Below are 26,981 nucleotides of genomic sequence, written 5' to 3'. Positions count from 1 at the left end.
TTAAGAAAGCACCGAGCTTTCCAGCCGCGATGGATACAACAGTCTCGAGATCATCATGAAGATGAAGCTTTCAATGTTCCGGCGGGAAATAGTAAGTAAAACATTACTTAACTACATATAAGGCAATGTCTCAAGACTCCCTCTAACCTTGCATACACAACACGAAGCAATGACAGCTATCAAGCAAAGCTTCACCACACTATCAACCAAAATCTCCGGTTAATCTCTGATCAAAAGCACATAGGCACCAAAACATACAATTAACACAAACACCACACGTCTCTAGTGCTAGAGCACCAAACCAGAGCCTCCAAATAAAACACACCAACTCAAAAATGACAACAGAGTCTTACCATTACTCCAGCCACACTGCCACTCACATCTCTGGTCAGAAGTACCATCACTAGCACAGCAATTCTGCAACTATACATCAGGCCATCATACAAGATTTGTTTATCAAACAATTAACCATAAATCAACTAAAATACAAATACAGCAATTATAACTAAATAAAAGTTTTCCAACCACTATAAGAACAAAAATCAAGATAAACAAATATGCCCCCCAATGATAAGCACCACTACAAGACATCCGGAAGCATAGATAATCAGAGACAGGAGAATCACTGCATCCATGAGAATCAAACCAATAAACATTAAGATAATTAATCTTAAAAAAATACTACAAATGAAAAAAAAATCCCATCAAACGACTATTCTACAAAACAAAATAGACAACTATTTAGTTAACCAATTTACATTATATTAAATATAATACCAAAAGCTCACCTGGATGTCCGGTTTCATTTCCCCAACTGAGTGAATCAAGTGCAAATACGTACTTATGATTCATCTTTTGATTTTTTTTTTAGGGTCAAATGTTTTCCATGCGTTATTCTCAGCATTTAAGACTAGGACTGGCCCACTCCATTTCATCTACTTTTTCCAGTATGTTATTAGATTTTATATAAGTTATTGCATTGTCTAGGTCGTCAAAAATTTTAAAACCATCTTCATAAAATATTTTCAGTCTTGCAGGAAAAAGCAAATGGGTTTTTATTTTATTCTTTTTTAGTTCTCTGACTAAAGGCAAGAAAATTTTCCTTTTTGATAATACCGAAGAAGAATAGTCATTATCAAAGTGTATAATATTGACTTCAGTTTGATTGGGGATTTTGCCCACGCAGTCTTTAGTACCATTTCCTTATCATGGGCTGATAGAAACTTTACAATAACAGATTTAGTATAACTACTCTTGGTGTTTTTAGATGTCACCATTGATCTATAGGCTCTTTCAATACCATATGAAAGAGCCTCCGGCAGTTCAAGTACTTCAGGCAACCAGGAAGATAAAAATGTTTCCATATTATTTCCCTCTATGTTATCCGGTAAGCCAAAAATTCTCACATTATTCCTATGGGACCTGTTCTTAAGGTCATCAACCTTTGTCTGAAGAAGAGAATTTTGCTTTAACAGGAATTCAAAATTATGTTCACTCTCCTGAATTCTGTTATCCATATCACTTAATGCAGTTTCCATTCCTGAAATTTGCTTCCTCTTTTGCAATAAATCTTCATGTAGAATGTCCATTTGGAGAGAACACTTTTCTTGGAAATTGTCAATTTTTATATCCATTTTGTCTATTTTGACACTTAGTTCCTGAATAGTAATTAGTAGTTACTGTAGTTCTTTTTTGATAGTTGTCTCTTGATGAGAAGATTTAGTGAAGCTCATCCTGTTCTTTTACTGTAGTACTTCCAAGTGTAACTTTGACAGGAAAACTTAAAATCTACTTGAAATTTTTTTATATACTACCCTAATATATATTTTAAAGAATTAATTAAAATAAAATAAACTATTATTAGGAAGTTTATATCAATATTTCCTGTCAAAGTTCTGTAAAGGCAGAGCTGATAAGAAAAGCTGCTACTCTGTGCTCATCTTGGCCACGCCCCCAAGGGTATCCCACTTTGACTAACCTCCAGGACACTCTAAAATCTAAACTAGAACAGTGCTGCAGTAAGGTAGGTAGATTTGCAGCTCAAACAAGTCAAAGAACACATCACTGTTCTGCACTAAAACCTCTCAACTGTCTAGAATTATCCCACCAATTAAATTATTCCCAACTTCTCTCTCCACACAAAATTATACTTAGTCCTACATCCTGCCCAGCTAGAAGTACAAATCTCCAAATATACCTCCCAAATCTTCAGTCTTATGACAAAAACCTGCTTGATAACTATAAGCCTTACAAAAACTCTGATCAATATCTGTACTCACGCTGTGCAGCAAACTACTGGAATATTATCCTGGCATCATACCTCTCAACTGTCCAGATTTGCACAGAATGCCCAGATTTTTTTCCTCAAAATTTGTGTTTTTCTGGCAAATCACTGGGATAATCTGAGGATTAAAGTAATTAAATGATGACATACATTGGAGTTTCCGACTTCAAATCCTTCAGAAAATGTATGTTAACACAAACCTTGTTACTCTAGCTACTTTCTTTGTTTATAAGAGCAATATTTAAAATATGTCCCTATTTTTCTGCCTTTGCCCCCCACCCCCTCCATTTTGTCAGGCTTTGTCCAGATTTCTTGCACTAAGAGATTCAGAGATATGCCTGGCATTGATCAGGGCAATGCATAATATTCATTTATTTAAGCTTCAACCAAAATAATTCCTCTCTGACTCCTGGTTTTGCACTTGCTGCTCTCTTGACTAAAATTGTAGCTCCTTTTTCTCTAATACCTCTATAAATCCTCTCTCTCCTTTTCCTTGTTTTTATTTCTCTTGCTTCTGTTTCCCTTACTCGTTACTTCTCCTGCCTCCCATATCAACTCCATGTATTTATTACCTTTAACAAATACTTTTCTCACTCTCTCCTTACTTCCTCTCCCTCTTATCTACTGTTTGAATTTTCTACTCTGACATTTGCTTTGAGTGACTAATAAACTCTTGCACTTATAACATGTCAACCTGTTTCTATGCTGCACAATATTGTATTTATCTTGTTTTAATAGCAGTACAGATGTCTTATTCCACATTATATTTATATTAATATTTTTGTAACATTCTATGTATTTATAACATAATAATGGCAGTTTTCACCTTTGTATATGTATTTTCTGTCCTTTTACTCATGGAGCTTCCAACTACGAAAATGGGTTAAGTCAGTTAAGGCTTTAGGAAGATTAGATGAAGGTAGAGACAAGGTTAATGTAAGAAGAGAAAAGATTATGGGAGATACCAGAGGCAAACACTAACAAGTAAGGTGCAGGATGAACAGCAGGGAGAGGTCTGTGGAATGGATTGAGCAATGGAAGAGAAAAACAAGAACAACCCTAAGTAACTTTTAGCAACTCCCCATTGCTTTTGCCTTTGCTTTCTGAAACTACTGCTCTTAAATCACATCCACCAATAATCATACCTCCTTTCCAAAACATTAATACAAAAACATATATAAAACAATATCACACAAAGAAAAGGAAACTATACTTAATATAGCTTGCAATAGGGGGAGGGTCTAATTGTCTAATTAGATGTTATAACGTTTTTTCAGTGTGTTATCATTCTTACTAAATGAACACAAATTCTAATGTAACATGCCAAATTTTGTTTTTTATATTAGGGCATGACCCAGATTTTCACAGTTTCAATTTTTCACAGACGCAGAGGCACACATCATCCATCTTTGAGGTACAGTCTGTGCTGCATATTTTTTCCACACTAGCATTTCTCAAGTTTTCTTTTTATCATCAAATTGTAAGTAATTGATGTACTTCCCTTTCCAAGCATAAGTGGATATTTAAGCACTGTATCTAACTCAGTAACTAACTCCTGACAAAGGGCTCACGCCATTTTGAAAGCTCATGTAATTTCAGCACCTATATTGGTCCAGTAAAAGATATTACATCATGTATGCGTTCCAGTATCTTTTTGTTTTCATGCCACTAAAACACATTCAAAACCTCTTCCTCTATTACGAAGTAATGTTAGTTTGTTCAGTTGGGATACATTTTTTTCCATGTCTTTGCTTTCACTCCCTGAATGCACTACATAGATGTAGAGTTTACTGGAGGTCATTTGCAATACAGAAGCAATGAGATAACAGGGCACAGGTCAGCAGTGGCTTAAAGGTAGCATACCTGCTCAGTACTTGCTGCATCAGCTGGGCAGATGAAGTCGACTGTGTACTGAGTGGTCATATAGCAGCCCAAGTACCACAGCTACAAATGTATCTTAATATCCATGGACTATTCTCCCAGGTAACCTAAAGTAGAAGAAGCTCCGTCCTCCACTGATGGAGAAAAAATGGAAGATCTTCACTGGTCATCTTCAAAGTGGTAACAGTTTATCCAGAAAATTCTAAAACATACACCTAATGATTTTAATGCTGAGTTATCTGTGGAAGTACTGTAGAAAGAGGAAGCTGAAATGTATACTTATTCACATTCAGTCAATCTGGTGTGGCAATTCAGCCTCTCACATCATTATCTAGACCATGCCTAAGACATTTGCAGACTACTTTAAGAAGTAATGGGACAAGTACATTCTACTCTGCTTTTAGTGAAGTATTCCAGTTGTCCACTGGGTTTTCACCATTACAGCAACACTATGGCCTCTAAGATGAGGGGATCTCTGAATTTAGTTTGTCACAACTAGGATGTGATCACAACAGGTAGTGTTACAGTGCAGATGTTAAGCATTAAAGACAAAACTAAGGGACCTCTTGAAAGCAAACACAGGCACAACAGCAGCAAATGGTCCAGTATGACTAGATGGCAATGGTTTTGAACTGCAGAGGTTAATAAAAGGTGATGCAATATTCCTCAACTATGAGAACAAACTGCAAGCAGCATAGAAAGCTCTTTCCACTTCTGTGCTGAAAGAAAGCAATGTTAGTTATACAAATGTGCTGCCAAATGAGATAAAAACAAACAATGTCACTTCAGTACAATGAAGCCCTACTATGACCCAAAATCATCAGGCTTTGCAAATGTAGTGAATCAAAGGAGGAAACAGATACAGATTAACTTAGTACACATTCCCACCATCAAAAAATAACAACTTCCACACTTTAGCACACCTTGGCCCTTAAATCAGTCTGTCTTGTCTGTTTCCTGCCATTCACTGAGCTATATATTGACAATTTTCCTTATAAACCTATTACACCCTACAATATTTTCAAAATACCTCCTTCTCTGTAGTGTAACATTTCTGCAAAACGAAGCACAAAAAAATGAAAGTTCTGTAAAGGTCATTTCACCTGTAAAAGGGAAAGGGCCTCAGATAACGCAGCTCTCCCTTTCAGCATTATTGCAGCTCCTTTATGACACACAAACAGCTTACCTTCATACCCCCGGCTTAACCATCCCCCCATCATTACCACAGCACACTTTCTTCCAGTGTAAATTTCTCTTCTGGTGTGGGACTGCCAGAAAGGGTACTTGTCAGGCCAAACTTGTCTGCAATGTACCAAAAGACCCATCAGTCAAGACATTCAAACAAGCATATTTCTCAATGGTAATAAAGACCTAGCTACAAATGTGACAAGCTGATATTTACAAGCTCTATTCATTGATCAAATGAACTAGATAAATCAACAATATATCTACACAGAATTATTTTAAAAGTGACTGCCAGTGTGCTGAATTTGTGATATATAAGGCAATTACAAAACACAATAAATCCAGCAGCTGTAGCACCAAGGATCCTTTATTAAATGTAGTATAAACTACATATACAAAGTAAAAATAAATCAAATGTAGTATAAACTACATATAAAAATGAGTATAAATCAAACCGGTTTCGGCAGACTTAAGAATGCCTTTATCAGTGTAAAGAGAACAAATGCAGTACTCATTTATATAATGCACATATAGAATCACATGATAAATAATCATAAGTGCTCGTTAAGACCAGGGGAAATAAACCACCTAGTTTGATGATCCAATTTTTTTCTTTCCTGTTCAGTATATCATGAGAGCCCATTTTGTTTGATCTATGTGCAATGATTTTGTCAATAATAATGAAATTAAATGGCGCACTTGGATGTACCAAAGTATGTTTATAAAGTGCATTAGTTGGTTTGTGGTGTCTGATCTCACTAAAATGTTCACCCATTCTAAATTTAACCAGACGGGAGGTTTGTCCTACATAAAAGGATGAACACACCAATCAGATTGGCAGTTGGCAAAAAAACCTATATCAAAAACCCGACTGGTATTTTACTGCTAAAGGAGGTAGATTTAATGAGTTTGGTACAGAAGGAACAATGTCCACAAGGGAAACACCCAACTAATCTATCACCTAAAAAGGTGGTTTATAGTTCAATTACATCTGAATTATGTTTGGCATGTAACTATTTGCTTTTTTAAGACCAATCCTGATTGTTCATTTACATCAGCGGGCAACAAACTTTTGAGTGTTATAACTTATTTGTCTTTGCATGTGGCAGAAGCATAACATGGCCCTTGCGATCCTTGCATTTTCTATGTGCCCTTGGGTTTGCAATTTACACCAGAGTTGGTTAATATATTAATGAGGGCCTTTAGGGCTGTACATTACTGATAATTTAACCTATACATATATTTTTATGACTTTTTTCACTGCAGGGACATTGAGTTGTGAATTACAACTTTACAACTTTATAGTGGTATTATTGCCTGGTAATACATAAACTCATTATATTTTTTTATTTTGTTTTTCTCCAATTGCCACTATAGTTACATTTAGGTGTTCCCATATCTATATTGTGGCTTGACAATTTGTTATGTATACACATTGGCCATTCTTTTTTCCATTCCAACATTATCTTATCAGATATTGTTTTTTTATTGGTACGATTGGGTTGGTGGTTGTGATCCCAATCCAGGGGATGTATTGTTCCTAGGCCTTTTTTCTTTTTCTCACTTGGGGGACTACACCAGAAATGCTCAGGTTATCAGGTTTATTTATTTTTTCAGGTTCTTCACAGCTCTCAGAATATTAGGTTTTATTTGTTTTTGATTTGTCTCCTGACATACAATCATCACTTTCATTGTTGCAGGACACTGACTCAGCTGGGACTTGGGTTTTGACACAGCGATAGTCAGCAATTGGCTGTTATTGTCTAACCTAATTTGAGCATAGGCCTAGACTCTTTTGTCTGAAGAATATATTATACTTTTTGTCATATAATTCAACAATACATATGATATATGTATGGCCTATTTCTATTGTTTGATCCTAGGCGGATATTGTCATTGTTCTGGCTATTTTCGATAGCAATTGATCTGTGTTATTGGTGATATATATTGTAGGTGTTTTATTTTTCGCCAAGTTATTTTTTGCTTGGTCCCCTTTTTTATAACTATATATTCTGCTTGGCTGTGAACAACCATGGATATGTCTCAACTTTTACGTGGCTTTGCCTCCGATCATGATGATTTGGCCATTTTTGGCCTTAACCTTGATAACTCTGGTGAACTTGGGTGTTCTGTCTCACCTGAGGATACTTGTGAGGCATTATTCTCACAACTTAATAAAAGTATGCGGACATTGCGCAGTAATGTCTGGCATTATAAATTATTCAAGGCGTATTTGGCCAAGAACATTACCCCTCGTGGTTTAAGGATATACACACAGCCATTAGTAAATAATTCTGAGATTTTGTTAAAAGAATGGGCTGATGCTCAGCATAAGGCCACAATGAGTTTTGTCCATACTTTGATTGCACACTATGAATGTACTATTGATTCCGACATTGGTAAAGTCACCAAATTGGGTGAGGAACTATAAATTTGATGGCCAACCTGGCTACAATGCTGGCTTTAAAACTTTAACCAATGATTTATTACAGTTGGAAAAACAACTAAAGGACAGAAAAAGGAAGAAATTCCTCAGGGACCTGTCTGATTATGAACGTGGGGACCCATTTACCAAGGACAAGTCCAAGCAGGTTAGGTTTTCACAGCAATCACAAAATACTATTAGGAGGAAACGCCCACGTTCTATTCTTAAAAAGGCACCATCCTCTGGGCCTAAATCCACTGGGGATGAGTCTTCATCCAGTTATGAACCAAATGCCTCCGGTGTCACAGGCTCACCAGCTCACAAACGCTCCAACAACATTGTCCCTTTAGACCCAAACGGAGAAGGGGTGAGAGGAAACACAAGCAGGGTCAACGATCTGCAGACCCTGAAACAGTTGATTACCAAGAAACAATAAAATGTTTGTAATATTTCTTCCTGTACCCTTTCTGATGTTGAATATAGGCCTTTCATATATCCCTGTTTTTTTGTCTCGGAGGACAGTTTGGTGGATGATGTCTTGAGTTTTTGCAGAAAATTAAATTTGAAATTGTTTTTTCAAGATGATGAAACTAGTGTTTCAGCACATGAATTCAGATATCACAATTTAACATTTATGCCACCAATGAATCATACTGTATCTTTGTTTCAGAAATCCGTTCTTAAGGATTTACATTTTCATGCCAAGGACAGTAGGATAAAACCTAACAATACAACCAGGGTGGAAATGGAGGGGATTTCAAATATGGCCAACAATCATCAACTTGTCAAACTTATGGCCGATAAGGGGGGTTGCTGTTGTGCTGCAGGACTGTACGCACTATAACACGGAGGCTAAAGACAACTTTTGGATGCTAGATACTACTCTAACTTGGTTATTGACCCCATCCAGTCATTCAAAAAGAAGATTAACAAATTCTTGATTTCAGCTAAAGATGAGGGCATAATCAGTCAAAATACTTTACGACATCTTACTGTAGATGAATCAGCCCTACAATATATATATATATTTTTTGCCAAAAATTCATAAGGATGTTAACAACTCTCCTGGTAGACCGATTGTTGCAGGCAAAAAATCATTAACTGAACCTCTCTCTATACATCTAACCAGATATCTTAAGCCCCTTCTCAAATGGGTACGTTCCCGTATCCAAGATACCTAGGAATTTTTAAGGGTCATTTCTGATACACAATTGGAACCAGGTTGGTTTCTGTGCACTCTTGATGTTAAAGCTCTATATACGAATATCCCGCATTGGGCTGGCATTGATGCACTTGAATACTGGTTAACATTATCAGAATTATATCCACCTGGTTTCAACACTTTTTTTCATCATTCTTTGTGAACATACTCTTACCAAGAATGTCTTTTTTATATAGGTGAAGGTTATCTTCAAAATAGGGGCACTGCTATGGGGGGGTTCATTTACCCCCATTTATGCTGATTTATTTATGGCTTATTTTGAGGAACACAATTTATGACCACTCTCATAACCTTTACCTTGATGAAATAGTCTATTTCAATGACTGCTGGATGGTGTGGAGGTCTGATGTTGAATACCTACATGAGTTTGTCAACTCTCTCAATGAGATTAAATGGGGTATTGAGTTTGTACTCAATTATGACCTTAACAACATCATGTTTTTAGATGTTAGTATTACCAGGAACATTTACCATACTTTATCCACCACAGTACATCCCAAATTCCCCCAATATAACTCACTCCCCCACGCCTCCAGCTTTCATCCTCACATTTGTCGCAACATCCCAAAATCCCAATTTATATGTGGTAAACGTATCTGTTCTGATGAACAGGCTTACAGTTTTACAAGCATGATCTTATCACCAGATTCAAGGATAGGGGCTAGGATACGGGTTCCATATATAATGCTGCACGCGATGTTGATGGCTTAGAGAGGTCAAGCTTGCTACAATATAAGGACAAAAATTCTACTGATGATTCAGTCATTTCTTTTTTGACTACTTATGGCCGTAACACTAATTCATAGTGTTCATCATCATTGGAATATTCTGTTGGCTGACTCTACATTATCTATGATTTTACCATCCAGATGTCCCTTCACCCACAAGAAGGGTAGAAATTTGGGGTCTCTTTTTAGCCATTACAAACATTTTTTATCATCCAAATTGCCTTTATCACAAACTACCTTTTTAGGTGATAGATTAGTTGGGCGTTTCCCTTGTGGACATTGTTCCTTCTGTACCAAACTCATTAAATCTACCTCCTTTAGCAGTAAAATACCAGTCAGGGTTTTGATATAGGTTTTTTTGCCAACTGCCAATCTGATTGGGTTATGTATCTTGCTACAGGTCACTGTTCATCCTTTTATGTAGGACAAACCTCCCGTCTGGTTAAATTTAGAATGGGTGAACATTGCAGAGATCAGACACCACAAACCAACTAATGCACTTTATAAACATACTTTGGTACATCCAAGTGGGCCATTTAATTTCATTATTATTGACAAAATCATTGCACATAGATCAAACAAAATGGGCTGGCATGATATACTGAACAGGAAAGAAATAAAAAGTGGATCAACAAACTAGGTGGTTTATTTCCCCTGGTCTTAACGAGCACTTATGCTTATTTATCATGTGACTCTATATGTGCATTATAAAAATGAGTACTGCATTTGTTCTATTTACACTGATGAAGGCACTCTTAATTCTGCCGAAACAGGTTTGATTTATACTTATTTTTATATGTAGTTTATACTACATTTGATTTATATTTACTTTGTATATGTAGTTTATACTACATTTAATAAAGGATCCTAGGTGCTACAGCTGCTGGATGTATTGTGTTTTGGAATCTGCTTGAATTGAGTCCTTGAAGCCGCCATACTTGCAGAGGCCGTTTCTTTTGATATAAGGCAATTAACCAATGCACAGTCTTCATTATCAATGTTTGCTGGTTACATACAAGGCTTTTCACAATAGCAATTACAATTCATTTCCAAATGCTCTATAAAGAACAAACTAACCTGCTTAAAGTGTTTTAAAATAACCTGTAAATTAGTTAGATACCAGTAAACTGCAACGAATACACAGACATTACATAAAAAAACACTACTACTATAACATCAGTACACTGAACTTTGTAACTAAGATATATACTTTTGACTAGACTACAAATATTAAACAGTTTAAAATCCATCTGCAGGATATTTATAATACACAAACATCAAATTGGAAAATTTATAATGCAGGCAAACAGACTACTACTCTAGAACACTCAGTTTATCAAAATTAAAAAATGGCCATATACACCTCAAAAATTTTTTTTATATATATATAGGAACAGATCATCCACCTAACACGGTCAAGTGTTTGCTTTTTCAGAAGTTAGGAAACATGGTGGCGCACAGACATGTGTGAAGGTATGTGCAAAAAAAGATAATACAAATGTAACTGCTCCATAGTGAAGTCATGTGCAAAAATAATCCAGATGAGTGCTCATAAATACACATACTAGTAATGGGCTAGTACCTGCAATGTGAACTACATCTTACCAGAGGCTGCAAATGTCCCTGTAGAATTAGGATAGTATAAGTTACTAAGGTTTTACATTTTTGTAAAGAAGTACGTAGCTGATGCAAAGATCAAGAAGTAAATAAAAACCCAAATGTCAGATGAAAACCTGGGCATAGATGTCTGGCCTTGTTGAATTTCAAGCCACACTGATTGTCTCCACTCAACATATCATTTGCAAGTCAAAAAGAATTTAAATAGGATGCCCCCGCTCTCTATTACTTTCTGTGTTGGACTTTGGACAGATGACACTACAGAATGGGAGAAGTATCAGTCCATAAACATGAATAAAATGAAGAAAGCTCTACATGAAACACAGAGTCCTCAGTCTGCCCTATGAACAACACAGATTGAGACTGCAAACATTTTTTTTCTTAAGCTGGCCTGTTTTAAGTAATCTTATTTCAAGGCATAAACTGCAGTGCGTCAATGCTTGTGATGGAACTCTGAAGCAAAACGCAATAAAAAATGAGCAATTAGAACAGCAAACTGCCATCTTTTATGGTAGTTAAATTCTCCATAAAAGGATGATCACCGACATCCATGAACTTGGGCTTCATCTTAGCATAATGAATAAACAGAGAAGAACCATATTATTATGCTCTTACTGCAATTAACAATGCAGCACTGCGGTGGTGGTGCTGCTGTAGCATTATCGCCTCACAGCAAGACGTTGTCCCATTCGATTCTCAGTTAGAGAGTCTTCTGTGTGGAGACATGCATGAATGGGCGTACCTTCGTTGAAGGTTGTGCATCAGGGCTGGCAACTCAGCACGTAAAAATCTATTGCCAATCATTAAGAGACCGGAGTTCCACTGTGGTGACCCCTGATCAAGAAAAGCTGAAAGACATCACTGCAATTAACAATGGCAGCCTATCAATTATCTTTATTAATGTTAAAGGATAATTAAACAGATGACAAACTAGTCACTGCACAGCAAGAAGAAAGATCAACCAATGGGGAAAGTGTCTAATGAAAAAAATATTCAAGTGAAACAAAAGCAATAGAATGAATGTCCAACCCCTGTAGAAAAGTTTAGGAACTTCGCCAAGAGAGGATCAACCAAAAAGAATGCAGCATTGAGACAGCATCAGCTAATGTGAGATGCAGAAGCGAATGCCATCTGGCTCAGGATAATTGCTAAACCTGCTACAGGCTTTGGTGAGGCAATCTCAGTGAAGAAAAATGCAACAAGACATTCAGATAGGTATGTCTGCCCCTCCAAAGAGTGGACAGACTTGAAGCAGACATGGGGCTGAAAGTACATTAAAAATACAAATGCCAACACACTATTCCAGGATGTGGGGCAGAGTGGGCTGGCTTTGACAGATCAACCTGGCGATCATGTTACCAGGCTGGACTAGAACAGCAGCCCATATCAATGATAACCCAAAAATCACAGGCAGAGTAATGGTATGCCAGGGGGGTTGAGATAAAGGGGAAAAACTAGGACAGCAATATGGCAAGACTCAAGCTGACTGACAAGACAGAGAAGTGCGTTGTGCAGACTGGGAGGGGGAATGCAAAGCGTACAGAGTCAATATTAATGGAGAAAAACAAATATGATCTAGGCAGCATTATGGGGAAGGGTAAAACAAAGGAATGAACATGGGACCATATAAGCCAAGGATCAGGTTGTATAGAACAAAGAGCAAGAGGCCGTACAATCTGTGGGGTCAGGCCTGTACAGGGAGGGTACTAAAATACAGATTTACCTTAAACATATTACTCCCTTAACTGTATTTTAAGGACTGTCCTCAGAAGACTGGCTGTTTAAGGCTACTTTTGTTCTCTGTATATAGAAGCATGTAATTCAACATTTATTCTTGAAATCTCCATGGAACGGTACTGGCATACTTATCGCTAACACTTCCATAGGATGGGCTCCTGCTCTCAAAAACAGAGGAGGAGCTGCATCTTAAATTTTATTGAAATAAATCAATATTTAGTGACATTTTAAAGCCTCAATACATATAAAGAATAAAAAAAAAATTTTATACAGTACATACTAGAACCGAAATCATACCAACATACATTTACTATCACAATCAGGAAAATTACAATTATGGGACCATAAATTTGAAAATCACAATGTCTACAAAGTCAATGTTTTGATCTTTTACATTATGGTCCTGGAATTGTGCATTTCAGGATTGTAATAGTAAAAGACCGACCTATATGTTTTCAGTAGCTTTCATTTATTTTACTCTGAAGAGAACTGAATGCTACCCATTTGTTTTCAGATGACTGTTTTTATAAAACTCGCACCATATCAATTTGCAAAAGCTATCCTGGTCTGAATTCCACTCTGATTTCAAATCAATATACTTTTCCAAGATACCTTTATGAAAATTTCAAGAAAGACTACTCAAACTCACTTTTATTTCATTCGATACAGCCTATTTCCTTTTAGAAAAGGTAAACAGAACCTTGAATAAATGCATCTCTGTCAGAACATAGTTTCATAGTATAGTACTAGGCTACCTGCCCTGGGGCATTTGTAAGCCTAGCCATAGTGATGTGGCTTTTGCCACCCCATGAAATGGTACAAAAAATGTACAGAATAAATTTAGAATAATGTGCCTCTGTCTAGTAGTGACACAATGAAGGTCCCCTTATATAACAGAATTAGTTTACTGTGCCCCTGTCTAGCAGTGACACAGATGTGACCCCTGGGGTAAACTTACGATCTCCCATCCACTCATCAAGATTTCTCTTGAAGAGAGTCAGTGAGGGCTCTGCCTAATATGAACTGGGATCTTGTTCCAAAGCATGGGAAGCCTCTGGGTTATGAATATATCCTCCAGCATGTCCTATTCATACTTGTGCCGAGGTTTAAGTCTTTAGCTCTCGTGGTCCTGATGGACTTGTTTTTTTTTAGGTGGAGCATGTCCATCAGATCCTGATTGGACATGGCCTTGTACGTCAGGCAGAGATCACCTCTGAGCAGGCGGTATGCTACTGAATAGAGCTGAAGTTTCTTTAGTCTGGCAGAATAAGACATATGTTGGAGACCCTTGATCCTCTTGGTGAGGTACTTTTGTGGTCTCTCCAGCTGTTGCAAATGCCAGGTGAGGTACATACCAAATGGGGCATTGTACTCAATCATGGGTCTGATGAGGGAGGAATATAGGGGTACAATGACATCCTTGGATCTGGATGTGAATCCCTTCATGATGAGGTGTGCAAGGTAGAATGTTTTTCTAACCACTTTGGCAACGTGGGTATCAAATGAGAGGTCGCTGTCTACTTGGGTCCCTAGGTCTCTGATTACTTTTCCTGTACTCAGTGGGTTGCTGTCTATGTGATAATTTGTGGGTACTTTGTTTTTCCCAAAGGGGATGACTATACATTTTTTGGCATTTAGTTTAAGGCCGTGACTCCGGCACCAGTTGTCCGTTTCTGTGAGGCCTTTTTGTAGGATGTGTGTGTCTGCTGGTGTATTGACTATGGCACCTAGTTTGCAGTCATCTGCGAACTTTGTCAGCCACAGCCCTCCCGTGTTTGCTTTAACATCTGAGAAATAAATGCCGAACATAATATACCTATGTGGCTATAATACAAAAATGACAGAATATTTTACATTTTCCTGAAAAACAATAATATTTTGTTCTCATTTCATAAGAGCACACCAGTGATATGATTCAGATACTCACTAACTTCGGTCAGCTTGAAAAAATGCAAAACAAGCATTTTTGAAATGAATGGGGAAAAAACACATCACCTAAATAACTATATGACTTCTAATGGTACCTAACAATAAACAAGAAATGTTTTTCAATAATGTGTAAAGCATTAAAGTAAAATTCTCAATATAATACAACTGTCAGCACAAACTACATTGAGCTGTAAAGAACAAACACAAATATATCTTCATGTAAAGTAGTGTACTGCATGTCCAAAGTGGGAGAGGGTCATAAAGCCAGTAACCAAAAAAGTCTGCATTCAGAAGAAACAGGATTTTTCAATATGAACTAAAGTTATCTGCCCTCTCTGATATTTCATTATGAGACTTTCACGTAATAACAGTGTACAGTTATAAAACATACTTTAGTCTTTAATTCTCGTTAAGTACATCCTACCTCTTAAATCGACCCCACAGCTTTAGTTTTTGAAAGCATGGTATTATAAAACTGAAAAAAAAAAAGATTATACACATTACTGTATATGCGTGTGTGTGTGTGTATATATATATATATATATATATATATATATATATATATATATATATATATATATATATATATATACACACACACACACACACGTGTGTGTGTATATATATATATATATATATATATATATACACACACACACACACACACACACACACACACACACACACACACACACACACACACACACACACACACACACCAAAAAAAAAGCTTATTCTGCATGTTTAAATCATGGTTGACTAAGTTAAAACAATAGATGAGTGCTTTCTCCCATGTCAAATTTTCATGAGGGCGAAAAAATGCAAAGTGATCTTTAACCTGGATCTTACATATGAAGTTGTGACAGTCCATTTTACAAATCTGTATGCCAATATCAAGAGTAATTCTTCATGTACAACTAGTTTTCCCTTTTTTCTTCCTTAAGGGAAGAATGCACTACCCTACATTTCCTTGGTACTATGTTACACTGTGTTTTTTCTCAATGACATACAAGTTTACTATCATAATCATGAAACAACTTCTATCAAGTGCTCATGATGTTGAACTAAAATAATGAAAATCACAGCACCGAATAGGCACACCACCAAAACCGGTAATGTCGACTGGTCCAAATTCGACAAAGTCAACATTACACAGCATACCTTCCCTCCCAGTCAATAAGAAAGTAACATTTTGCAGGGGGGCTTGCCCCCCGGCACTCCATGTGGGAGGCTACACCACCCACACCACCTGCTAATTATAAATACAAACTCTGACATCCCCACTGTACCGCAATCCCAATGCTGAACTTTGACCTCACAACAGCGAATGTACACTAGCATTCGCTGTTGTGATGTCAACCATTTTCACTTCGGCCTTCTGTGAACTGGTGAACTGGGAAACTTGACTTTCGACTATCCCAGTTCGAAGGAATGCCATCCAACAACTTGATAGTAAACCTATATATATGTGTGCGTGTATATGGATCTTCTTCTTCTTTTGACTTTTCCTGGTTAGGGGTCGACACAGTGGATTACCTGTTTCCATTTCTTCCTGTCCTCTGCATCTGGCTCTGTCACACCAACCACCTGCATGTCCTCTCTAACCACATCCATAAACCTTATCTTAGGCCTTCCTCTTTTCCTCTTACTTGGGAGCTTCATCCTTAGCATCCTTTTCCCAATATACCCAGCATCCCTCCTCAGCACATGTCCAAACCAACACAATCTCGCTTCTCTGGCGTGTTCTCCAAATTGTCCAACCTGGGCTGACTCTCTAATATACTTATTCCTAATCCTGTCTACCCTCGTCACACCCAGTGCAAATCTTAACATCTTTAACTCTGCTACATCCAGCTCGGACTCCTGCCTTTTTGTCATTGCCACTATCTCCAACCCATATAACATAGCTGGTCTCACTACCCCTTTTGTAGACCTTCCCTTTCACTCTTACTGGTACTCGTCTGTCACAAATCAATCTTGACACTCCTCCACCCACTCCACCCTGCCTGTACTCTCTTCTTCACCTCTCTTCCACACTCGCCATTACTCTGAACTGTTGATCCCAAGTTTTTCAACTCATCCACCTTTGCCAACTCTACTCCCTACATCCTCATGATTCCTCTATCCTCCCCCATTCATTCACACACATATATTCCGTCTTAGTCCTGCTGACCTTGATTCCTCTCCTCTCTAGAGCATATCTCCACCTCTCCAGGGTCTCCTCAACCTGTTCCCTACTCTCACTACATATCACAGTGTCATCTGCAAACATCATAGTCCACAGGGACTCATGTCTGATCTTGTCTGTCAACCTGTCCATCACCAGTGCAGATAAGAAAGGGCTCAGAGCTGATCCTTGATGTAATCCCACCTCCACCTTATCTGTCACTCCCACTGCAGATCTCACCGCTGTCACACTACCCTTGTACATATCCTGTGCCACTCTTACATACTTCTCTGCCACTCCCGACTTCCTCATACAATACCACAATTCCTCTCTAGGCACCCTGTCATATGCTTTCTCTAAGTCCACAAAGACACAATGCAACTCCTTCTGCCCTTGTCTGTATTTCTCCATCAACACTCTCAGAGAAAACATTGCATCTGTAGTGCTCTTTCCTGGCATGAAACCATACTGCTGATCACTAATCATCACCTCCCTTCTTAACCTTGCTTCCACTACTCTTTCCCATAATTTCATGCTGTGACTGATCAGTTTTTTCCCTCTGTAGTTACTACAGCTCTGCACATCACCCTTATTCTTAAAAACTGGTACCAAAACACTTTTCCACTCCTCAGGCATCCTCTCACTTTCCAAGATTTCATTAAACAATCTGGTTAAAAATTCCACTGCCATTCCTCCTAAACACCTCCAAGCTTCCGCAGGTATGTCATCTGGGCCAACAGCCTTTCCATTCTTCACCCACTTCATAGCTATACTTACTTCCGCCTTGCTAATCCATTGCACTTCGTGATTCACTATCCCCACATCATCCAGCCTTCTCTCTCTCTCATTCTCTTCAATCATCAACCCTCAAAGTACTCCTTCCATCTGTTCAACACATTCTCGCTAGTGAGTACGTTTCCCTCATTATCCTTTATCACCCTTACCTGCTGCACATCTTTCCTAGATCGGTCCCTCTGTCTAGCCAATAGGTACAGGTCCTTTTCTCCCTCCTTAGTGTCCAACCTTTCATACAACTCTATATGCCTTATCCTTAGCCTTTGACACCTCTCTCTTTACCATGCACCTCATCTCCTTATACTCCTGTCTACTTTCTTCATCTCTCTGACAATCCCACAGTTTTCTTCGCCGAACTCTTTCTCCGTATACTCTCCTGTACTTCCTCATTCCACCACCAGGTCTCCTTGTCCTCCTCCTTCTGTCCAGATGTTACACCAAGCACCTTTCTAGCAGTCTCCCTTACTATCACTTCTGTAGTTACCCAGCTATTCGGTAACATTTCACTGCCACCCAGTGCCTGTCTTAACTCTTCCCTCAACTCTACCTCACAATCACCCTTTTTCAATTTCCTCACACTCCTCCATCTCTTCTTGATCACCAATGTCATTCTACAGGCCACCATTCTATGGTGCCTAACTACACTTTCCCCAGTCACCACTTTATAGTTTCCAATCTCCTTCAAACTGGCCCTCCTGCATAGGATATAATCCACCTGTGAGCATTTCCACTCTTGTATGTCACCCTATGCTCCTCCCTCTTGTTAAAATACGTATTCACCACAGCCATGGCCATCCTTTTTGCAAAATCCACTACCATCTGACCTTCTGCATTCCTTTCTTTAACACCATACCTACCCATCACTTCCTCATCCCATCTGTTCCCTTCACCAACATGCCCATTGAAATCTGTTCCGATCACCACTCTCTCACCCTTGGGTACAGTCATCACCACTTCATCCAACTCACTCCAAAATTTTCTCTCTCATCCATCGCACACCCAACTTGCAGAACATATGCACTAACAACATTCATCATTACAACATCAATTTCCAGCTTCATAAACATCACTCTATCCGACACTCTTTTCACCTCCAAAACACTCTTGGTATACCATTCCTTCAGGATAATCCCTACCCCATTTCTCCTCCAATCCACACCATGATAGAACAATGTGAAGCCACCTCCAATACACCTGGCCTTACTTCCCTTCCACCTGGTCTCTTGTACACACAATATAATCAATCTACCTTCCTTGTGCGTGTATACGGATATATATATTTATGTATGTATGTATATATATATGCACACGCACTCATATACGTACAAACACGCATATATATATATATATATATATATATATATACACACACACACACACATACACATATACACATACACAGACAGACACGCACGCAGACACACACGCACGCAGACACAGACTTTTCTTTTGAAATGTACAAGGTTTTACTTCTGATCAAAACTTGATAAAGTAGTAGTCTAACTTATTCTTGTGTTCAAAACAACAATCTAAATGGAAAACGGTTATAATACAAAAGTTCAGACTAGAGCATTGAATACCACTGAACATACTGCTGTGGTGCCCGAGCATGTCTCACTCGCCCATAGACATTTTATTATGAAAATGTCAGACTAACAAGATGACCAGCTACAATAAATACACAAGATTCCTGTTCTACCCTTAGGAGTGCCAGCATAGTCCTATGAAGATTTTGACTCTGTCACATTAAGTTGTTCAGACATTTAGTATGTTAACAACTGCATGCTGCAAACAAAAACAATTCTGGCAAAATATAAGGGATTTCTCATGTAATAACAGCTTAATAAAAAGTATTCTAGGCCATTGTTGTGCTTGGTGTACACAGCACGAGTTCGGAAAAGCACCCACAATGAAAACTAAGTACAATAAAACATGCCAGCCTGTGGCAAGGGAAGCAAATGAACTAAAACCCTGGACCTGTCTTTGTAAGGTTGTATCTCTGGTACCCTTTGAGATTTTATTATGAAAGTTTTTGGGTAGCAATAAAAGGATGACTGACTACAAAGAAAATCTAAGACTGGTTTACCCTTAGGGGTTTCAGTACAGCACTGTACTATATTTGTCCCCACACAACAGTTGCTCACACATTTGGCTTATTAGCTATGGCATATTGCAGATGAAAAAATGAATGAAAATATGGATGATTTTTAGTTATAATGAAATGGCAATTCAGTAGGGAAGTTTTCTAGGACACATTTCTACTATGAATGCTGAGCACAACAACAATGGAAACAGAGTCCATGCAAAACATCAGACTGTGGCAGAAAAGCATATGTACTAATGCCTCTGGTACCAATAATGAAAAGGCTATACACAGTCCCCCTTTCAGATTTCATTTAGAGCTTTAAAGTAGTAACAGAGTGATCAACTACAAAATGTAAGACTCATACTCGACCGTTAGACCATTTTAGTTCACCTCAGTGTTGAATTTGAGATAACCACCTAAATCACAGCACTGTAGTCCTCACATTTTACAAATTAAAAATAAATGTTTCTGGTGAATTATATACAATGCTTACTTCTGCTATAAGAACAACTTAGCAAACTCATTATTTTGCAGTTTTACCCAGCCTTTTTGTGCAAAGAACAGAAAGCCCCAGACTGAAACAAAGTATAGTACCAGAATATGCCAACAAAAGCCCTCTAAAACATTGGATTTTCCCAGTTGTATATAATAAGCCATATGCCACTTCTGCAAAGACAGATCACAATAAAAATGAAACAAGGAATGATGTCAAGATACTTGGTTATGAACGACACCAGCGAATGCTGTTCTATCCCCATGGACTTCAATGCATTTCTATTCTGATTTACATTGCATAGACTGTCTTCTTAAGTACATACACTGTAGGCTTGCTTCACTATGCATGCATTAAAGGAAGGTTGCCTTGTTAAAAATATATGCTGCCTGCAACAAACCTATCATTTTTATTTAACGGTGATCATGTTTTTACATGCCAAGTGGTTCCTCACAGCTACCCCAAAGAGACATCTGCCCTCATTGTACACTTTGGATGGCCAATTGTGAGGAATGTCAATGAAACTCTGACCACAGTGATTAACTTCTACTTGTTTCTTTTGAGCAAGTATACATGTCTCCTCTCCCCAGACTAACCATATCAGTGACTGTAATTGCCCTTTGCTTTCATACACATAGCCTGACCCCAAAACAAGGTGACCAATGTCTATACAAATTTCTAATGTGCGAGTGTGAAGAAAGTGAAATGCACAGTGGCCTCAACAACATATGTGTCCAAGAAAAATTAGTCAAAATTCATGATCTGGCTAGCCTAAGTATAGTATGCTTTCACAAACATCCTGCCTCCCTACCTTCCCCAAAACATAGCCATCTTTTGTGTATCCTTCTCATATTAGTTTGTCGTGAAAGAACAAATGATCATAGTAATGTATTTTAACTTGCAACTCCCAGGCACTATACACTGTCTCAAATGCCAGCCGTGCCACAGCAATGATCATTTTTTGAGATTCCCATACCTTTGCTTACATTCACAGACAACCCCCAAACAACCAATCACTTCTGTCATTCACCCGTGATGTGTGATCACCAAGAGTTGTATTGAACTGGACATAGTAATGTATTTTCTCTTGCTGATACAGGGAACACCCTCACACACCGATAATGATAAATAAATAAAAAGAGCCATGCACTGTGCTCTTGTCAAAGGTTATGCCCACAGAGCTATCCATCTTCCAGTCAGTAATTGTTTATTTTTTATCTATTTAATTTTGATAACCAGGGTAGAACACAGTCCTCTTTGGACCACTTACATGTTCAACCTGAGAGTAAATAAGCACATATTTGAGAGAGAAAACTATCCCTGAATATCAGAACATCTACTGTTCCTGAAGTCTTGAATCAAATGACAAGAGATTGCTGAACAACCACTCTCAGGTGTTGACACAGCATAGTAACAGGACATGGACGGGCTGCCTATGTACTATTACTATGTTCAGTGTACAGCCGAGACATTATATTATAAATAGAATAATCTTTCACTTCCATTTTGAGGGTTACATTTTTCACTGTGTTTAATGAGAAACTGCAAGGTAATTACTTGGATACTACAATTATCGCGGCCAAATAATTACCTCTAAAACATGTTGTACATAAGATTTTTTTTTTTCATTTTAAAAATCTGTATCATAGCAATTTTAAAAATAAAAAAACTAAAATGAGGAATTCCGGGTACTCAACAGTAGTACATACTGGGTGTCAAATATTCTTGGCTCCCTCAGGTAAGGGTTTAATGAAGTTTCTCACACCCATACAATGTGGCTAACATTTCCTTTCCAAGCTTATCTCTTTACTGCATCTTTAATCATCTTTAACCTTCTTTAACCTTAAGTAAGCTGGGACATTTTCTTCCCAGATCACAGTTCCTTTACCATTCTGAGTGGTTACTATTTGCAACAGAACTGACTTATTAACACCATAGCGTTTTAATGGTGGGATTGTCTGTTGACTAGTCTCTTAATCATTTCAAAACGTTTAACTTGTTTACAGCTTTATTCTCACTTGCACCTTGTTCTATTCTCTGCGGTATAATTATCTTAAATAATTTAAGTAAAAACTTTGTAAGATCTTGCAGCATTCTGAAAAGCTTATGTAATGCTTATTTGTATTCTGGCCTAGACACCCACACTCCTGCTCAGCTTTTTATTTTTTTTTTGGGGGGGGGGGTCAGGTTTCAGGCTTTCTGACATTAGAATATGCCACCTTTTATTTCATACTTACCACTCTTATTTTAAATTTATTCCTATTCATCTTCAAATTGTATTGTCAATCTATTTTGCAGATACATTTATGCTCTTTTTGTGTCCGATCTCACCTCAGTAATGTTTTATCTACTCATAAGCTTCCAATCCTCCCATATGCCCCAACTATTTTAACAAGCATAAGCACAACACTTACATTCAAGCTAGCATCCAGTTAAGAGCAATATCACTAAATTTGCTACAAACGCCCTACATAGAATCTATCACTGCCATTCCTTAAAACAGCTTAACTGGCTTGGACTAAACAACTGCCTAACATACTCAACTAGTTATTGCAGACAAACTAATTCTTATTAATCACAAGCAAGTCGAACAACTAAGCAGGGGAATCTTGGTACTCTTAATCTCTCTAACACCCCAACAACTAGTTCCCTGAGCCATCTCTAGCTCTCTGCAATTCCTTCTGAAGATTAGATATCTACCTTGTAAATAGCTTCTTATGTCGAATGAATGCATGTAAATTGTTTCCTTACTTTAATCGATTATGTATAAGGTTACTACACTTCAATTGTTATGATGGTATTTCCTAAAATAATCTCCACAGTTCAGCCTTCTAGATACATCAAAATTGTCTCTTGTCAGCTAAGCCTGATACAGAATGTTCATTCACGTAAACTGTACTTTATTTTTGTAACTTACTTACTTTTGTATCTTTAATGCTTATGTTATATTTGGAGCTTTTCTCCCCATGCCTGCACTGCAAATGGGCACAGTGGACTTCCCAGTCACCAAACTGAAATAAATAAATAATTAAGTTTCCAAGCTTTGGAATGCCATCCTTCCACATATAAAAAATGACTGGAAAATTCTAAAATACTTGTCAAACAGCATCTTGCCCAGTTTTGTACATGCTCTTGGTCAACAGGTCAAGTTTCTCATTTCAAATTCATGTTTCTCATTACTCATCTTTCATCTTCTCTCATTATCTGTATTAACATACTCTTCTATTCATTTCTCTAACAGCAGATTACGCTCGCTTATCCGCTTTCTGAAACAAATCCTATCATACTGGCCTACCTATAATCTTGGACCTATGCCCAGTTGTACAAAACCCATATCTGTACTACAATAGTCTACATCTTACTACCACAACCATTCCTCCTGATACATATTACTTCATCAATTCTACCAAATATATTCTAATTTCAAAGACTGCAGTAATTCAATGTATCTGACTCACTGCTAAGGTTCTAGACTGTCTAATTTTTAATGAAATAAACCCCACAGTCTTATATTGTATACAGTCAATATTTGTTACAAAAACATTTCAGTTTTTCATTGTAAACAGTACTTTCTGCAGTTCCATTTCGCAATGATTATATGTACGAAACTGTAAATGTCTAACAAATACAATTACGTATGTACTTCCAATGCAACTTTCCTCCCCAGGCCTCAAATGAAAATGGGTTTTGCCCAGTTGGACTATCCCGGTCAAGCAAAGACAAAGACATAAATTAACTGAAAAGGAATATGATATGCTCACAGTATTTAACTCTATAAACAAAATATAAAATAAATACGACAATACACACATTTTTTTCATATGACACAAATAAGACTCTATTGTCATAGAGTTGGCACAGTCATAACTTTATATATAGAGTGGCATCAACTTAATTTGCACCATAGAATACAAAGATGCATTTCAAATACCACTATGACTAGTAACCAGTGTCATCTGCTAAGGCATCAAAAATATCACAAAAGCAATACCATGAAGCAAATTTTGAACTTTATTAAATGGGTAATTAAAACACTTGATGCTTTGCAGCAGGGCACAAGACTGTAAAAAGATTGTCATAACAACAACAAAAAAATGAGGCAACTCCTGCACTCCGCTCAAAACATCAGCACACAAACAATTTGTGCTACAGATGCACACACAATTAACCTTAAAGGTAACATATATATTTTTGGGAGAGTAAACAACATTCATATTCCCTACTATTACACCAAGTTGGTATAAAAACAGTACCTGACATTGGGTAAGCTCTTCTCTCACACTCCTGAGTTCTTCCAACAGCAAAATTTTAGCTGGGTCATTTTGTCTTGAAGCCATATGTAAGTTATAGCTGATTGCTCCTGAACAGTGCTGATGTAATACACAAGTTAATGTTATTTGAAATTAACTAAATATTTCTAAACGTTGCAAAACGTAACACTCTTTCACAATGAAAATCCTTAAGTCCCATAAACTTATATGTGTTATATGCAGCATTTCATATTAAGGAATTTAGGAGCTTAACAGGAAGTCGAAGCTATAAAGCATCCCATGATAAACAAAAAGTGTGCAATAATTCTTTTGGGCGAATATGCGCTGTCAATATAAGTTACCTTGACAACACACTATTTCCAATGCAACACATTATACGACCCGCCGAAATATTTGCAAACCTACTCCCATGGAAGACGGGACTCACTAACGTTGCGACTGACGTCACGGGGCGGAGAAAGGGAGTTGAGTGAGACGAGCGGTTATCTAGCGGGAAATAGAAGCGGTAGACTTTTTGGCCCTTAACAGCCTTGCGTGTACTGTGCAATTTTAATTGCTGTTCTAAATCATCCAGTATATATTTCTAGTGACGAGGTGTGCGTCTGTATTTTTTTAATAATTTGTATATAGTTGAGCTAAATAGTGAGGAGGTATGCATAATTTTGTTTAAAAACTGATGTAGTTAATTTAACATAAAGCAATTTTAAAAGAATGTACATAAAGGCAGTAGACCATTGTCGGCACGAGGGCGTGTGGCGCGTTGGTGTAAAATGTAAATATTTTTTTTTCTGTTCGCAATTTTACATTAAGTGGGCAACTACTGATAAGTTTCCGAATGTTAGATATGTGGGGAAAACCGTGTGCAGTACCTGTTATTTGCCTGAGTTTTTGTCTCAAATTTTAGTCCCTCCTAAAACTGTCGACTTTTGGAGAAAAGGTGGTGAATTACAGTGAATAATTAATTACAGTAATTAGAGCTCTTCTCTTATTCTGTCAGTGTCTCGAGTTGACAGTATTAATACTTTAAAAGTGTACCTGATTATTTCTGGATTTGATCCATATTTGGGAAATCAAGCTATGGTGGAAATAATTATCCATTATAAGCTATTCTGTAACATTGTTTTAAATTTAAACCGTGCACATGGATTGGCAATATTTAAAGCACAGACTAAAAAAAATGTTTATTTAATTATGGTTAGGTGTTTCCTACATTTTAACACCACTCTGGGAATATTTATATGTGTTTAAATATTTTTATATGTAATTTCTGAGTCTGACCTCATGGGGTCTACATCTTGGAGTGATCCCGATAGCTCCAGGTACCCCACAATGCAGTGCTTGTCTTAAAAAATTGTATCAGACAGGCTCTTTCTTCCTGAAGCTCCTGTTGCATTCATTTTACATGCATACACTGCTGCCTTTCAGTCAAAGTAAAGTTTCATGCCCTTCGATGACTACTTAAAACACAGACAGTGCAAATGCCATAGATCATACTTTCAAAGTGCTTTTTACTGCTTTAGAATGGCTAAACTGCAGTGTTTTATGAAGCCTGTGCTGTGATTGACAGCTCACAGCAGGATACTTGACTCATACTGTTTCCTTGTTCTAGCCTTTACATTCTGTATGGGTAGGGGAAGGACCAGGGAGCTGTGACATCACAGCATGGGTGGGTTTTTAGGATGGTTGTGGTGATAGGTTCATAGGTTCAGAATTGGCCAGAAAACATCAATGAATTAGAGCCTGCTTTTTTCTAGGGCAGGATAAAAGTTTTTTGAAAGTGAAACCATCACAGTAGAGTAAGGTACTATTCTAATGTAGAGAAGCAGTCAATTTAAAATATTTTAAATGTATTGTTTATTCATAGCAATGACTGTAAATAGGGAGAAAACGAACAGAGAAGTTGAGCATTTGGAATCCTGTTGTCTTTTAACTACGGGGACTAATTGTGCTAAATTGTAACTGTAGGTTCAGGCATGAGCAAACATGGGTGGGTTTTTAGGACAGTCATGGTGATGTCAGTTTGGGGGAGGGAATTGGCCAGAAAACTGCCTGTATTTATTGACCTTGATGACATCAATTAATTGGAGACTGCAGCAACTTTTTCTAGGGCAGGATAAAAGTTTTTTGAAAGTGAAACCAGTAAGGTACTATTCTAATGGAG

General features: G+C 37.5%; 1 protein-coding gene across 1 annotated transcript in view; it reads right to left on the bottom strand.

The window, feature by feature from the left end:
• The window catches only part of CNTLN (centlein), a 3,122,808-nt gene extending 3,097,450 nt beyond the window's left edge, over positions 1–25,358 (bottom strand). The window contains exon 1 of the mRNA XM_044061293.1: positions 24,803–25,358. Within this exon, the coding sequence (XP_043917228.1) occupies positions 24,803–24,886 (84 nt within the window). The 5' untranslated portion in view covers positions 24,887–25,358. The remainder of the gene's footprint in view (positions 1–24,802) is intronic.
• Between the last annotated feature and the right edge of the window lie 1,623 nt (positions 25,359–26,981).

The sequence above is a fragment of the Protopterus annectens genome, chromosome 2.part0, assembly GCF_019279795.1.
Source record: "Protopterus annectens isolate FY-2018-M chromosome 2.part0, PAN1.0, whole genome shotgun sequence".
In the NCBI taxonomy this organism is placed as follows: domain Eukaryota; kingdom Metazoa; phylum Chordata; order Ceratodontiformes; family Protopteridae; genus Protopterus; species Protopterus annectens.
Note: the sequence above shows the minus strand (reverse complement) of the source record. Positions and strands in the feature narration are given on the sequence as shown.